Below are 16,724 nucleotides of genomic sequence, written 5' to 3'. Positions count from 1 at the left end.
AGACCTGTCGCCGAGTGTGGTCCGGTGCGCTTTGAAAGGGAGGGTCAGGGGATCAGATGGCCGTCTGTTTCTGCGGGGCCCTGGGCCAGTCATTTGTCTTGAGGTGTTGGGAGGGGCAGAAATGCCCCGAGGTTTGAGATGGGGCTGGACTTCAGGAGGAGGGATGCCATTGGCTGGAGTGACAGGAAGGGGGGCGGCTTTGAGTTGGAGCGAGAGGGAGGCAACAATTGTCTGGAAATGTTAGAAAAGTGTAACGCAGTTCACCCCCCAGGCCACGTACGTGGTCAAGGCCTGATGATTCTTGGAGCCAGTACGCACTTCCTTGCCTCTGAGCCAGAGAGTAAAGCAAGAAGTCTTTGCCTTACCCCATCTTCCAGGGTCATCTCTGTACACGTGGTGACTGCAGACGGTAACACAATAAAATAAAGGGAAAAGACAGGAGCGGGTGGGGAAAGCCGAAAGCTGCCTAGTTAGCTTCTGGGCTGGTGGAGTCCGATCAGAGCCAGGAAAACCTTCAGACCTGAAGGGCGAGGGTGAAGATGGACAGGCCTTTCTAAGGTCCTGGGAGGACCCAGGTCATGTGTGCACGGGGCCAGGCGTTCTGTAAAATCCGTGAGCGTAGTACGTTTTGCATTCTTCTTCTTAAATGGAGCCACCAAAATTGTGTAGGTTTCAGGCTGCACAAAGTTGTTTCTGCCGCTGCCAGATCACCGTTAAGGTTCACCGTAAACCTCGCGCTGTCCTGGATCCTTCAAAAGTTTTCATCAATACAATGGGCCAAGTAATCATTGTTTCTGAGGCTTAGAGGTTTACAGTGAAGACCGTGGACGGTGCTGTAGTAAAGAGAATGCCATTCAAAGTCCGAGACCCCTGCCTCGAATTCCAGCCACTTCCTGTCCCCTGCAGAATGATGAAGGGTGGGGCCAGAGTCAGCCCTGTGACTGTCCTCTAGACATCCCTCTCCCCCGTTCAAGCCCAGAGTCTCAGCTCTGAGCCTGGATTTAATCTGTTCACTGTCCTCCTAATCCAGCCACAGATGAGCCAGCCTCTTCCTTCAGCCTCAGTGAGGGGTGCATCCCTGCTGTGGTTTCATATCCCCTTGGAAATCTACGTTCGTGCTGAATGTGGCATGTTATACCCAGGAGAAAAGATTCTTCCAGCTCAGGGGTCCCCTGCCCTCCAAGTGCATCGGAACCCCCTTGGAGGGTTCGTTCAAACTCAGATAGCTGGGTTCCGGCCCCGGAGTGTCTGATCTGTAGGTCTGGGGTGAGCCTGGGAATTAGCATTTCTAGCAAGTTCTGACAAGTTCCCCGGTGATGTTGATGCTGGTCTGGGGACCACACTTTGAGAGCCACTCTTCTTGCTGAAGAAGAGATAAAAGCCCGAGGTGGGTGGGCAACTCAAGATCAAGGAACCTAGGTCTCCCCACTTTTACACCTGTGTCCTGGTCCATCTGCTCGGGCCCTTTGTCTCTGGCAGCTGCCAAGGGTACAAACGTAATAGCAGGTAGAGAGGAGGTGGTGAACAGGAGCCCCAAAGCATCTAACATGGAACTAACATCATTCAACCATCAGAAATGAGATCCAGGGACTTCCCTGGCAGTCCAGTGGTTAAGACTCTGCGCTTCCACTGCAGGGAGTGCGGGTTCCATCCCTGGTGCGGGAACTGGGATCCCCAGTTTTTTTGGCGGCACGGCCAAAAAAAAAAAAGTGGGGGGAAAGAAATGAGATACCGAGATCCAGGCATCTTCAAGGCTGGAAAGCAGTTCCTCTCTGTTACCGCCAACAGCTTGACATTAATAATCAATCCCGTGGCCTAGGAGGTGAATCAAAAGAAAACTTTCCTGCTGAATCCACTCCCACACCTAATATAAGCATCTTTATCTCAGGATATTAGAGCAATTTTTTCATGTCTGATAACTTAGTGACGAGGACCCCGGGCAAAACTGTTTGGGCATCGATGGAGGTAGCCGAGGCCCCCTGCCTGCCCCACTTCCGCGGTGGCTCCATCTTTAGGACCGAGACCCTCGGCCTTTTCCCTGCCCACCTTCTGCTGCTCAGCTAAGCAAGAGGAAAGCTGGGCAGACGGGGGCTGAGGTGGTGAGGTGTGAGCCGTGCCCCATGACCAGGCCAGGGAGCACTTCAAACTCAGCCCAGCCCTGCATGTTAGATCCTGAAGAATGGTCCTTAACTGCTGAGGCTCCGTGGGGAGGTTCCCCCCACCTCTGACTTAGGAAAGGCCACGGGTCAGTGGAAGGAGAGACCTTGCACAGGAGGTGTTCCATCAGTCAACTCGGGGAACTCCTAGGCCCTGTCGATCTGGCCATCACTGCCACCAGGTCTGATTGCTGCCCCTCTGACTTTTCATGTGCAGGAGACGGTGCCTTCACCTGAGGCCTTGCAGCCCCACCTGGACGGGACGGTTTCCCATCCCCCACCAGACGGCAATCTAGGCTAGCCTCCCACCCATGCTTTTCATCCTTTAGCGCGTCCTGCCTGACTGCGTGTGGAGAAGGCCTCTTAGTGATGGGCTCCCACAGCAGGAGAGGGCGTCGCTCTTTCGGGATGGCCTTGGTTTACGCACTCTTTTTATGACAGTTTCCAGACCCTATGGTCTACCTCTCAGGAAATAGGATACAAATAACCTAGTATCCTATTGGATCAATTATTGTCTCTCCTTCACCTACTGCCTTGTGCTAAAAAAAAAAAAAAAAAAAAAAGATGGTGTCTGATAAATAGTCCTGAAAAGCATTTTGAGAAACTGATCATCACCTGAGAATTCTTTTTTGCTACCTCTAACCCTGTGCCTAAGACTCAGTAGATGTTCCATACACGATTTTTAAAATTTTTTACATGATTCCCCATGACTCATTTATTTACTGCCTGGAAATGTGTACCTTTTGACTTGCTTTACCTATTTCGCCCACCCTCAGCCCTTGTCTCTGACACCCGCCAGTCTGTTCTTTTTATCTATGAGCTCAGGGTTTTTTGGTTTTAGTTCGTTTGTTTTTAGAGTCTATGTATCAGTGAGATCAAATGGTATTTGTCTTTCTCTGATATACTTCACTTAGCATAATGCCCTTGGGGTCCACTTATATCGCAAATGGCAAGATTTCATTTTTTTTGTTATGGTTGAATAATATTCCGTTGTGTGTGTGTGTTATAGTTACAATTTCTTTATGCATTCATCCACTGGTGGACACTTGGATTGTTTCCATGTCGTGGCTATTGTGAATAATGCTGCTATGAACATGAGGGTGCAGATATCTTTTCCAGTTACTGTTTCGTTTCTTCAGATAAATACCCAGAAGTGAAATTGCAGGATCATATGGTAGCTCTATTATTAGTTTTTTGAGGAACCTCCATACTGTTTGACATAGTGACTGCACCAACTCACATTCCCACCAACAGGGTATGAGGGTTCCCTTTTTTCCCCACATCCTTGCCAACATTTGTTGTGTTCTTTGTGATGATAGCCATTCTAACAGATGTGAGGTGATTTCCCATTGTGGTTTTGATGTGCATTTCCCTGATGATTAATGATGTGGGGTATCTTTTCATGTACCTGTTGGCCATTTGTATGTCTTCTTTGGAAAGTGTCTGTTCAGATCCTCTGCCCGTTTTTTCATTGGATTTGTTTTTTGTTGTTGAGTTGTATAAGTTCTTTATATTTTTTGGATATTAGTCCTTTATCAGATATATGATTTGCAAATATTTTCTCCCATTCAGTAGGTTGCCTTTCCTTTTTGTTGATGGTTTCCTTTGTTGTGCAGAAGCTTTTTAGTTTGATGTGGTCCCATCTGCTTATTTTTACGTTTGGTGCCTCCACTTGTGGTGTCAAGTTTTAAAAAACCATCACCAAGACTGATGTCAATGATACACGATTATTAAAATTAAATTTTGAAGGATACTAGTAAGAATCCTGCATGTGCTGCGTTTTAAGAACCTTCTACATTCCCAGAGTGTATGCTATCTTGGTCCTTGCCAAGATCGCTCATAAACCTGCCACTAACATTTTCCCTCCAATTGGACTGTATCGCTTTTGTCCTGATGGTATCAGACCTTCAGAGGTTAATCCTGTCAGATCAGGCCCCTCCTTCAAACGCCTTCCTTCCTCATTATCTTTCCTTTATCCTTCCACCCTTGTCTGTCCCCAAATTGTGCCGTAACTGAGCCGTGTAACCACACTGTGATATTGCTACGGTATAAGCATTTTTTCTAGCTCCCGAACTTTGCTAGGGCCTACGCGTAACATTTGAAAAGTTACAGCTTCTCTCCTCAAAGAGTTTGCTTTCTATTTATTGATGTAAAACAGAGATAAAATATTTCCAACTCTTAGTAACTTTGAAGGTGATTTTCCTATTTAACAAGGGTACATCATTACGGAGTAGTGGACTTCAGTCATTTTAAAGCTATCTGAGGTCTCAGATGCTAAAGAAATGAAGACATGTTATTGATATCATTGAAGAAGTCAGAAGTCCACACTTATTAATGACCTGAGCCAGGGGCTAACATCTCAAAAAGAAAAGGTCTGCAGAGTTGAAATGATTTACTAAGGCTCGGGGCCAAGACCCTCTGCGTTCTTAGGTGGTAACGCCCAGGGCTGTCCCGTGGGAGACCTGTAGTCCTACTAGAGACCCTTAGAGGTGCTGAGCCTTCTGAGCTGTGTCAGATTAAAAGGGATCAAGCCCTCACCTCCCAAAATTGCACTGCATGAGATTCAGACCCTAGGAAGGTTATGGAACCCGCGTCCCAAATCCATTCGTGAAGGGGCTCCGGCGGGCAGGCTTTGAAAGGAGGTGTGAGGACCCTTGTCCCAGAGCATCCCCTGGAGGAAGGGACGTTGAGGCAGCTCAGGGCGCAGCCCCCGTTCCAGGCCGGCAGAGCCCCACCCCCACCCCCATCTTGGTCTCCTCACAAGCTCTGCACCTCTGCGTAACCGGCCAGCCTGTTGCCTGACCACTGCGGGGTGGCAGAGGCGGGGTGGTGACAAGCAGGGGACGCTGTAGTCACTGTGCCCTAGGAGAGCCTCCAGATTTTCCAGCGTTCAGATAGAGTTTGAGAGGACAACTGTGAATTCAAAACATTTGGTGATGATGATGTTTTCAGAATTCAGAAAAAGCATCCGAAATCCTTTTTGTGGGAACTTTAAAGGGTTTATTCCTCTCTTCCTTACCCCCATTTCTTGAAATCTCAGAAACAGATGGGAAAGGGAAAAAAATGGAATGACAAAAGAAAAAACCAAACAACTGCATGCTGAACACGCATGGCCTTTCCATAGCTCCTCTGAAAGCGGGAAAAAGTGTAGGATTGTCCCAGCATTGCTTCTGGAATTTGCCATCCCAGAACAGTTCTGGTTTCAGTAGGAGGGTAGGGGCTCAGGGAGATGTTTTTTTGCTCTCAGCCGATTTAAAGAAAATGGCACAGACTTGCTTAGGAGACACCCTGTGTTATGCAGGCCCATGTGGGCTGTGCATTAACTGCCCCCAAACAAAAAAATGTTACTGCACATCCTTTCTTAGAGGAATAGAACAGTGAGACTGATGCTGGCTTTTTGATTGGAAATACAGGGCCAGAAGCCACCCACTGTCTCCAAAAACAAAATGGCATGTTGTGTCTATAAATAGGAATTGGGCTGTGGGATTAATGATACGATATGGCAGTTGAGTCATCTTCATTGTCAAGAGTAGGATTGCAAAGAATGTGATGATGGATATTTGGTTAAAAAAAAAAAAAACACGAAATATAACAAAACCCTGCAGTCTGCTGGGATCCCCCAGCTCTGTCTGACCCTTTCCGCTCTGGAGAAAAACATGTTGTACTGAGTGTAGGGCCTGCTCTGCCTGGGACCCATCCATGTCCATGACTCAACTCTTCACACGTTCGCCCTCTCTGAATGCCAGCACTTCCTGCCATTGTTGGGCAGTTTATTAATAACTAACATAATAATGAGGGTGCCAGCTGTCTGCCGTCTCTCCTTCCAGAGAACTGATCTGATAGGGGTCTGCCAGCTTTATGGTCAGGGCTGTATTCAGCTTAAAATACACGGCCTGAAGTTGGTATCAATCACATGATGTTTGGGGGCTTTTTTCTTCTTCTTTTCATCTTCATCCTTTTTTTTCTTTTTTTTTAATATGGATTTTATTCCTACAGTTCAAATTTATTTCCTTTATGTTTTGCAATTACTTTATGTCAAGTTTTTTAAATTGGGGTATAGTTGTTTTACAATGTTGTATTAGTTTCTACTGTACAGCGAAGTGGAGTTCCCTGTGCTATACAGCAGCTTCTCATTAGTTACCTGTTTTATACATATTAGTGTAGACATGTCAATCCCAATCTCCCAATTCATCCCACCACCACCCCCCGCCACTTTCCCCCCTTGGTGTCCATATGTTTGTTCTCTACATCTGTGTCTCCACTTCTGCCTTGCAAACCGGTTCATCTGTACCATTTTTCTAGATTCCACATATATGCGTTAATACACGATATTTGTTTTTCTCTTTCTGACTTACTTCACTCTGTATGACAGTCTCTGGATCCATCCACGTCTCTACAAATGACCCAATTCCATTCCTTTGTATGGCTGAGTAATATTCCATTGTAGATATGTACCACATCTTCTTTATCCATTCGTCTGTCGATGGAACTTTGTCAGTTTTTTTGCTGCCCAGCATGTGGGATCCTAGTGCCCCAAGCAGGGATCGAACCCACGCCCCTTGCATTAGAGGCATGGAGTCTTAACCACTGGACCGCCAGGGAAGTGCCATTTTCATCCTTTCTTTTTGGCTCTCATTCTCTCTCTTCCCTCTGTTTCTCTCCAGCCTTTTAAAGGTTCCTTTGTCGGCTGCCTGTCTCTTCTTAAGTCTAATGATGCCCAGGATTCCAGGGACCTTTAGTGTTGGTCCCAGGCTCAGTGCCCTGCAGATGAGCTTAGCCGGCAGCACTGCCAGAGGGCTCGCCTTCTGCCAGAGTGTGTTTATATGGGACTGTGTAACCGGTGAGGGCTGCGAAATCTCTTTCCGGGGAATGGATGTTTCTGGCCGTGGCTTGAGCAGGACAGACCTGAGTCAAAATTGTGAAAAGACAGCACGGTTGTCCCTTTCTGCTCTCTCACTGGGGGTAAAAAAAAAAAAACAACTAATAAAGCCATTTATACTGATATAGTTACATCCGCCTGTGTAAAGGAATATTTGCCTGCTAAAGAAAACCAGGGCAGAATGATAATCTGTAACCTAAGTGAACGACTTTGATGGAATTTTAAAAACTGAAAAAGAAATATCACCGTCCCCTCCCTTTGCTCTCTTCCCGTTTATTGAGACCAGTCTTCTCAATATTACAGTCGAATCACAGAATCTTGGAGTCAGAAGGATAAGCCCCCTTATTTCACAATATAAGAAATGGAAACCATATAAATTAACTCATAACAGTAGTTTCAACTAGGTTTCAACTACCAGATGCTGCTAATTTTTTAAATCACTGGTTCACTTCTCTCCCTCCCTCCCTCTCCCCCAACCCCGAACCTTTCTCTTTTTAATTATCTTTGTACCCTTCACCCTTTGGTAAAAGTGCCACTGAGCACTTTTTTTCCCCTGAGTCCCAGAGACTCTTCGCTGCCACCAAATGGTGTTTATTTTCAAAGTGCTCCCATTTCACTGCTCTTTTACATGCACTGTTTTATTTTTAAAATATCCGACCCTAATGACAAGTTCTCCAGGCGTGCACTTTTCATGTGAAAAAATCACATTTCATTCCCTGAGACGCTCTCCAGAGCTCCCACACAGTCATCCTGAAATCTGCCAGGTGGCTTTATTTCCCGTGTTCTCTGAGGACATCTTTTCTGTAAGGAATTCATAATTGAGGATTTGTAAGGCAAATAAATATCTCTTCATCATAAAGGGTTCAGACCTTTTCCTTGTATTTATTCCTGGGGTGTCTGCCAAAACTTTTCCTTACAGCTTTTGTAGATCTGCTGGGAATATGCCTACTTTCTTTTTTTTTTTTTTTTCGTAAGAGTCTAAACAGACAGATTGTCATTTCCTTCCCTTACTTTTAGGACAACAGATTTCTTTCTTCTTTGGGGTACTGTTTGTTTCAAATTTCCCCTGCTTTCAGAGAGGAAAGAACCCCTTCTGTCTCCTGAGATCAGTGGGGCTGGTCATCAGAATTCCATCTGTGTAAAAACAGATGAGCCCCGGTTCCCGGCAATATTCTGTTTAAGAGGATGCGTTCTCATATCCGGTGCAGCGTAGCCCAGAGTCTTTTGAAAGATTGGAACACATTCTCCGTCTCAGCCCGATGAGGACATCCTTCCCCATGTTTGCCGGCTGGGAGGGGACCTGCTGTTTGTGTGGGCCAGCCGTCCCCATGCATCCTGCCCCAGGGCACCATTTGCCCGCCGGGTGACACCTGGAGTTCCCTCGCTGGAGCACGAGAAAGTCCAAGAGGCGGTTTCTCCAGAGGTGGCAGAAATATGTCCGCCAACAACATCCCTAGCATCCGGGCGTTCACTCGGGAGATTTCCAAATACCCACTGAAAGTGTCTTTCTGATCTTCAGTGCATCATTCAAACACTCCCGGCTGTGTTTGGATTGGAATTGTCTTCTTTGGGGTCAGGCCTTTTTCTCCTCCTCTCCAGCCAGCTGAGGAGCGACCTATTTCTATAAAGGATGTGGATTGAAAAATGATCATCAGATGGCTAAAGGCAAAAGACATGTTCAATGTGAGCTCATTCAGAGAGATGTTGACTGAGCAGTAAGCAGGATGAAAGGTTTTCCAGAGAACTCATCTGATGCCGACCCTCCCGGCATTGGACCACAGGGCGACTCGGCCTCCTCCGACCTCATCAGTCCCACAGGTTCATTGCCTCATTGGCCCGGGATGCGGCAGCTGCCGCCTCTGCCCGTCAAGTGCGCGGCTCACGTCCTCCTTCGTCCTACTGGATGGCTTTTCACAGCCGGACGCGAGGCTCTCTGAGGGCTGGACCCACAGCCAGTTCCCTGTCTCCCCCACCCCACCTTGCACAGAGAAGGTGCTTCAGAGACTTCTGTGGCTTCCTTGGCGCATCTGAAGGACCTGTGGGCTCCTCCTTTCTGCCTATGTGTTCCTCCGCGCGGTCCCGCAGAAAGGGTCTAGGCTGGAGAGGCAGGTAGGCTGGCACACGAACTGTGTTTATGACAGCCAGACCCCGTTCCTGCCCTCATGGTGCTCCCATTCTAGGGACGCAGCAGACCAAAGCGCCAAGTAGGAATCAAGCTGTGCCTCCTGACGTCCCAATGACCTCTTCTATGAAAGTGGGGATAATGTTTCTGTGAGGCTGAAATGAAGTAGAATGTGTGGGAAGCTCCTATCAGGAGTTCTGTGAAAATCCCCTCCCGTCCCTTATTCTCCGGAGTTTCCCACAGGTGCACCTTCCACCAGCCTTCCGGCTTCTCGCCTAGTCACTGTTCTTCCTCTTTTACATTCTGAGGCCCCCCAGAATTGGGGTGCCAGCTCCTAACAAAGGCCAGGGGACACTCCTGAATACAAATGACTACAAATACTCATGTAGTGCCTATTACGTTCTGTTCTAAGCATCTTGCAAGCCAATGCAAATCAATCTCATTTGATTCTCCCAACTTTTGAAGAAGTCCTGCTTTTTAAAAATTTGTTTGTTTATTTATTTATTTATTTATTGGCTGTGTTGGGTCTTCGTTGCTGCACGCGGGCTTTCTCTAGTTGCGGCGAGCGGGGGCTACTCTTCATTGCGGTGCGCGGGCTTCTCATTGCGGTGGCCTCTCTTGTTGCGGAGCACAGGCTCTAGGCACGCTGGCTTCAGTAGTTGCAGCGCGTGGGCTCAGTAGTTGTGGCTCGTGGGCTCTAGAGCGCAGGCTCAGTAGTTGTGGCGCACGGGCTTAGTTGCTCCGCAGCATGTGGGATCTTCCCGGACCAGGGCTCGAACCCGTGTCCCCTGCATTGGCAGGTGGATTCTTAACCACTGCACCACCAGGGAAACCCAGAGTCCTGTTTTCATTCCCATATGAGAAGGGAGGTAACAGATTTAGAGTGGTCATGTGACACTGCCGAGTCCTCACAACTAATATGGCACAGAGCTGGGACACAAGCCCTGACTTGTTAGCTCTAAACTACTAGCTGGTAGACTTTTGTCTCCTGAAGCTGCCAGACCAGGTGACGTTTCCCGAGGTGTATTCACATCCCTCTTTCCTACAAACTTGGTGTTACTTGAAAGTTTGGCCACCACCACCAACAGAGTATTTATCCGCTCCTTAGATCTTTCAGAAGCATTCAGATCACTGCTGTTTGTCCTTGGGTTCGTGCACCCATTGATCCTGCTTGGACAGTCCTTTGCAACGAGCACTTGGCTCCTGCTCCGTCACTCTCTGCATTTTGAAATCTCACTCTTCTGGCTCCGGTAGAGAGCATCCATCCATCTTCATACTTCTTTAATCCCAAACAAAGCTCAGATTAAACTCTTACTTAGTATTCAGGTTTACAGATAATTTGCTTTGGCCTGTTGATAAGATGCAGAGGTCAGTCCTTTAGGTGCTGGTTGATGATTAGACATTTCCTTTTTTTTTTTTTTTTTTTTTTTTTTGCAGTACGTGGGCCTCTCACTGCTGTGGCCTCTCCCGTTGCGGAGCACAGGCTCCGGACGCGCAGGCTCAGCGGCCATGGCTCACGGGCCCAGCCGCTCCGCGGCACGTGGGATCCTCCCGGACCGGGGCACGAACCCGCGTCCCCTGCATCGGCAGGCGGACTCTCAACCACTGCGCCACCAGGGAAGCCCTAGACATTTCCTTTTGATTTGAAGCACAGTATAGCAATAGCTGGGAGAAGGGCCAGAGTTGGAGGGCTGCTCGTCTGTTCTGGAGGCGGAGATGGGAAAGAAAAGAGGAGAAAGATGGCGCCGTATGTGAGGGTCCTTTTGTAAAAATTGCAAAAATGACTGCTAGAGGTGAGAGGGAACTGCCTCAGTACGCTGTTTACTTCAGCACTAGATTCTTCGAGTTTGGAGGAATCTTGGGGGTTAGTTAATTGGTCATTTTCTAGTTGGGGACGTCATGGCTCTGAGAGGTTAACAACCCGAGATCTGACACCAATTAACAGCTGACGTGTTGGAAATCCAGGTGTCTTTTATCCTTCACTGCTCCTCTAAAAGATAGTGGATTTCCATCGTGTTAATTTCTAAGGGGCTAAATGTATAACCTCGCAGTGGGGTTGCCTGTGAAAAGGCACGTGTGTGCTCACGTAACCGGAAGTGGACACATCATAGTCACTGAGAGCTTCTGTACCATCCACCAAGTGTAGGTGCTGACTGGAAATTATTCCTGTGTCTAGAAGCATTTTAGCTGTGCTCACAAACCTTTAGTTGGCAAGACTCTCGTTGTCCTGCGCCCCTGAGGCTCTTCTGACTGCGTTTCTCCCTGGATTCATTCTGTTCTGTCACTTGAGAGGATGAAGAGTGACTCTCTGCCTCCCGATTTCTGCCTCTCTGGCTGGCCTTCCTTTTAGATGTCACGCATGCTATTCAGGGGACGTCTAGAGGGCGACAGCATCTCAGAGCACTTGGAGCTCCTTCTTCGGATGCTCTTGAGTTTCTGTCAGTGCGCTGTGCTGTTGATGTTGTCGTCCTGTCCCTGGGCACTCAGCTGTCCCCCCCCAGGGTTGCCACATTGGCCTGGTTACAGGTAACAGCCCGACGGCTTCAGATCCGACAAGATCCAAAAGAGAGCAGCTCTAAGAACTCAGCGCGCTTGCCCAGACAGTGCGTTTCCTTTACAGAAACAGAGGCACCGGGAACCTCTTTTCCAAATGCATTGTGACAAGAACCCCACTGCAGAGCTGCCCCTAGCTTGAGGGTGGAGTCGGGGAGCCCAGAACCTGCCAAACCCCTTGACTCCATCCCAGCCTCATCCACAGGTGCACCAAAGGCATAAATGCAAACCCAGGGGCTCAAGAAATGAAATTTGGGGCTTCCCTGGAGGCGCAGTGGTTGAGAGTCCGCCTGCTGATGCAGGGGACACGGGTTCGTACCCCGGTCCGGGAAGATCCCACATGCCACGGAGCGGCTGGGCCTGTGAGCCATGGCCGCTGAGCCTGCGCGTCCGGAGCCTGTGCTCCGCAACAGGAGAGGCCACAGCAGTGAGAGGCCCACGTACCGCAAAAAAAAAAAAAAAAAGAAACGAAATTTGAAAACGGCGCCTAGACCTCTGTTGCTCCTTCTAAAGATGAGCTTTGGAGTCCAAGTGGTAACTGCGTTGCACAGAGCTTCTCTTCTTTGGCAAATGGCTCCTTGAGTAACGGTGAGGAAGTCATTTCAATCATTTCTCTCTTTCTAATTCTAGCCAGTATGTCCCTGTGAGGGTGTGTGCACTCACTCAAGTTAAGTCTACCCTAGATACGGGGGGCTTACCTGTCCCAGGCACAAGCTAACTGCTGAATGTACGTGATCTCCTTAGTCTTTACAGCAGATTGAGGAGGGCAGGTCACTTGTCCAAGGTCACCCGTCTAGTGAGTGGTTTAGAGTGCATTAAAACCGGATTGTTTTACCCTTTACCCGCCATCCAGGTTAGATGAAAATGGAACTCTGGGGCTTTCCTGGTGGCGCAGTGGTTGAGAGTCCACCTGCCAGTGCAGGGGACGCGGGTTCGTGCCCCGGTCCGGGAAGATCCCACATGCCGCGGAGCAGCTGGACCCATGAGCCATGGCTGCTGAGCCTGCGTGTCTGGAGCCTGTGCTCCGCAACAGGAGAGGCCACAACAGTGAGAGGCCTGCGTACTGCAAAAAAAAGAAAAAGAAAAAAAAAAAAAGAAAATGGATTTCTTCGTGTCTAGGCCAGACCAACTCACTTACTTTGCAAAGACTTAACTTGGTACCTGGCCCCATATTCCTCGTGAAGCAGGTTCAACAATAAAGGTGTGAAGCAGATCCAGCCAGTGTTAGTGGTGCCAGATACGGAGAAGTCCTCTTGTGTCATCCCTCTGTCTTATGTGGGTTTGGTATTTAGGCTAATTGTTATAAATAATAATAATTTAGGTAGTGCTCATGAGCTCAAGACCAAAGCTTAACTAATCCATAACTAGAGATCAGATCATCCAAATATTCTGGGCTTTACCACCCAGAGTTTAATGCTGTGACTTTTGCCATTCTCGAATATAGTCTGCTCTTAGATTTGACTTTATAAATCATCATCTCCTATTGAGAGGTTAGGCAGGGGTGAGAAGGAAAACAATGAATTTTTCATTTGTGCTAGAAATCCTTTCATCTCCTTGGACCCAAGTTTCCCCAGGTCTGTTTTTTTAAATCTAAAGTCTGACTTCCTTCCAGTATTATTTTACCTTCTTATTAATTCTTTAGATGATGGAATAATAGAGCGTAACTCATTAAAGTTTCCTGTGTCTTCACCTGTGATTGGTGACAGTGACTCGGGGAACAAGAGTAAGATTCAAAATGATTTAGCTGTGTTACCTTAGATGAATGTGGACTGGTGATAGTTCAGGACTAATAAGCTCAGGGTAATTGACTTATGGGGGTAGAAAACCTGAAGCATTTCAAAAAGGGGAGCCTGCAATAATGTCCAACCACGTGTCACATGAGTATTACGCCATGTGGATTTAGTATCTGAGAACCATGAGGTAATGGAGCTTTCGTGAGGGTCAAGCTTTCGTTTGAGTTTGCTATTGAATTTGGAAACATGCGATTGAAGCAGGACGAAATCCAGGAAAGAGCTACAAAAATGATTAAAAGTTTGGAAGGTCGATTCTATAAAGAAACAACCTACAGGTACTAGATTTCTTTACGGAGATGAGATACAACTTAATTATAGCATCCAACCATACAATTGACAACATTTATTCGTTTGTTTATTCAAGCTAATATTTATTAGCTACTGTGGAGGCATAAAGATGGTACATTCCCGCAGTGATGGAGATTCTCTATTTCAAGCTAGAATGAGTCAAAATGTATTGTACCTAAACACTGAGAATTCTTGAAGATTAAGGTTATAAGAACTTAGGTGCCTGGTAATTGAGGGAATATGGGGATTCCTGCTCAGAGCCTAAATAAGAGTCAAATCTTATATTTATGGGGATGATTTGAGCATCACAGGGTTGGTTTTGTTGTTTTTTAATATTATTTATTTATTTATTTGGCTGCCTTAGGTCTTAGTTGCAGCATGAGGGAACTTTGTTGCCACCTGGGGGATCTTCGTTGCAGCATGCGGGTTCTTTAGTTGTGGCATGGGGATCTAGTTCCCTGACCAGGGATCAAACCCCGGCCCCCTATGTTGGGAACACATAGTCTCAACCACTGGACCACCAGGGAAGTCCCCATCACAGAGTTTGATACAAAAGCATTGAAGTCCTTTCTAGTCTTGTGATTCTGAGACGCCTTCTTTAACCACTGGAAGAAACAGAACCATCAACTCTGGGAATTCTGATTGGATCATTGTCAAATCTGTCATTCATTCACTGAATTGTCCCGAAACGTTTCCTAAGGAAATACAATTCCTACCCCTCCGTCCAACAAATCCCACTAGAAGTTGTACTGGTATTGCAATGATTCTCTGATTTCGTTCCTGAAGAAATGACATCATTACAACGTCTGGCTTCCAATCCATGACCAGACTACATCTCTCTCTTGTTTGAGCTTCTTTCGTTTTTCTCAGCAGAGTATTATACTTTTCATTGTAGAGATCTTGTCCATCTTCCATTAGATGAATACCTAGGTATTTGATGTCGTTTGGTGCTGTTGCAGATGGCATGATGTGAGCCCCTTGAAAGCACACCCAGTAATGCCCATCCATTTCTAAGACTTCCACTCTCCATAGACACGAGAAGCAAGCAATAATCAGCTTTTCCTTTCTCAGGGAGTCAAGGCGCCTTGTCTAGCCATCCAGGTAGAAAAGGCATAATAGCTTCACTGCAGGAAACCTATTTCAGAATCCAAACATTGCAGCCCAGAAATGATTCTCTGGTCTACCCTAAATCTCTCCAGTTGGCATTTCAGCATATTTTCCTTTTGTTTGGTTTACAGTTTGCCTTCCACAAACGTTTCCTATCTAGCAGTCTGCTATTTGAGTCATCAAGCAGATAGTTCTGTGCTGCATATAAAAATATGTATAACTTTTATTAGGGAATTTGCTCATGATACAGTCTCAAGTTCAAAAAATACAATACAAACCTAATTTTATTTTATTTATTTATTTATTTATTTATTTATTTATTGCGGTACGCGGGCCTCTCACTGTTGTGGCCCCTCCCGTTACAGAGCACAGGCTCCGAACGCGCAGGCTCAGCGGCCATGGCTCACGGGCCCAGGCGCTCCGCGGCATGTGGGATCTTCCCGGACCGGCGCACGAACCCGTGTCCCCTGCATCGGCAGGTGGACTCTCAACCACTGCGCCATCAGAGAAGCCCATAATTTTATTTTTTAAATATATGTGCTTAGGTAAAAGGGCTAAAAGAAAATGCAAGACAGTGGTTATCTCTGGGTGACTAGCTGATGGATTATTTTTTATACATGTCTACATTTTCAAAATTTTTATGATAAACATGCGTTATCTCTGTACTAAGCAAAAATAAGCGTTTTTAAATAGAAAAAGTTAAAACTTTGTATTAAAATGGCTGGCTTAAACTTTACTTTCCCCTTCATGGTATAAAAAGCCTATTAAAATTTGCTAGTGAAATTAAAATGGGTGTGTGACGTATCTTAAGCTAATCAAAGAAGAGGCGTGTAAATTTCCCCGCCTGTCCTTCTGACCAGCTGTAAATTACCCGAAGTGCTGAGAATCCGCCCCTCACGCTTGGAGCTCTGAGCACCTGTTTTATTTCACACTCTTTTGATTCCTGGGGTAAATCCCACAGTCACAGCGTGGGCTCCGGTTCAGTTCCTTTGTGGTCCAGATGTGCGTCCCCTCGTCAGCTGGCCTAGTAACCCCACTGTGAATTGACAGGTTCTCAGGAATCAGATAGCTCGCAGTCGGCCAAGAAGGACATGCTGGCAGCCCTGAAATCCAGGCAGGAGGCTCTGGAGGAAACGCTTCGCCAGCGGCTGGAAGAACTGAAGAGACTCTGCCTCCGAGAAGCGGTGAGCATCACTGGTTCGTCCTGTGGACTCTGTGTTGTCTGTGCCCTCATCTGCCGTCACGTATTTATAAAAGGCAAGGGTAGGCGTCATAAAGGGCATAAGAGGGAAGCCAGCGCTCTTCTGTTGATGACCCCCATCCCCCGGGATAAGCCCCATCAGAAACAGGAGTCTTGGACCATAATGAAAACACTGACAGCAGTGAAAGTGGGTCCTGGCAGAATCCCAAAAGGGACCCCACTAGGGGCCAAATGGCAAGCAGGAATAACAGTCATAGTAACAATTATAAACAACAACAGTTGCATGGTGCCCCATAGTTTATAAAGCATTTCCTCATATGATAGTTCCCACGCTGGATGGAATGGTTTGCCGGCTTCCTAAGATCTTGTGCCCGAGTTTATCCTTGTGGCAGCTTTTGTTTCTCTTGAGTGTATTTCAGATTTATCTTTGGAAATCATAGTGAGGAGTACCTTTGGGGATCAACAAGGAAATCAGGATTTCACTTGATATAAAATCCCCTTCAAAACTCATGATCTGGTGAATCTTTCACTTTTTTTTTTTTTTTGGTAGATGATGCATTTTTTTCCTTTAGTTGTTTGTTTGTTTGTTTTTACAATAGGTCCTTCTTGCTTTTCTGTTTAAATA

General features: G+C 46.8%; 1 protein-coding gene across 7 annotated transcripts in view; it reads left to right on the top strand.

The window, feature by feature from the left end:
- FRMD4A (FERM domain containing 4A) overlaps window positions 1-16,724 on the top strand; it is a 346,032-nt gene that overhangs the window by 286,584 nt on the left and 42,724 nt on the right. For all 7 annotated transcript variants that reach the window (XM_060097751.1, XM_060097749.1, XM_060097748.1 and 4 more), the window contains exon 15: window positions 15,949-16,082. In XM_060097751.1, coding sequence (XP_059953734.1) covers window positions 15,949-16,082 — 134 coding nt within the window. The remainder of the gene's footprint in view (window positions 1-15,948; window positions 16,083-16,724) is intronic.

This window comes from Mesoplodon densirostris, chromosome 4 (genome assembly GCF_025265405.1).
Source record: "Mesoplodon densirostris isolate mMesDen1 chromosome 4, mMesDen1 primary haplotype, whole genome shotgun sequence".
Taxonomy (NCBI): Eukaryota; Metazoa; Chordata; class Mammalia; order Artiodactyla; family Ziphiidae; genus Mesoplodon; species Mesoplodon densirostris.
The sequence above is the reverse complement of the archived record's forward strand: the minus strand, read 5'-3'. Positions and strand labels throughout refer to the sequence as shown.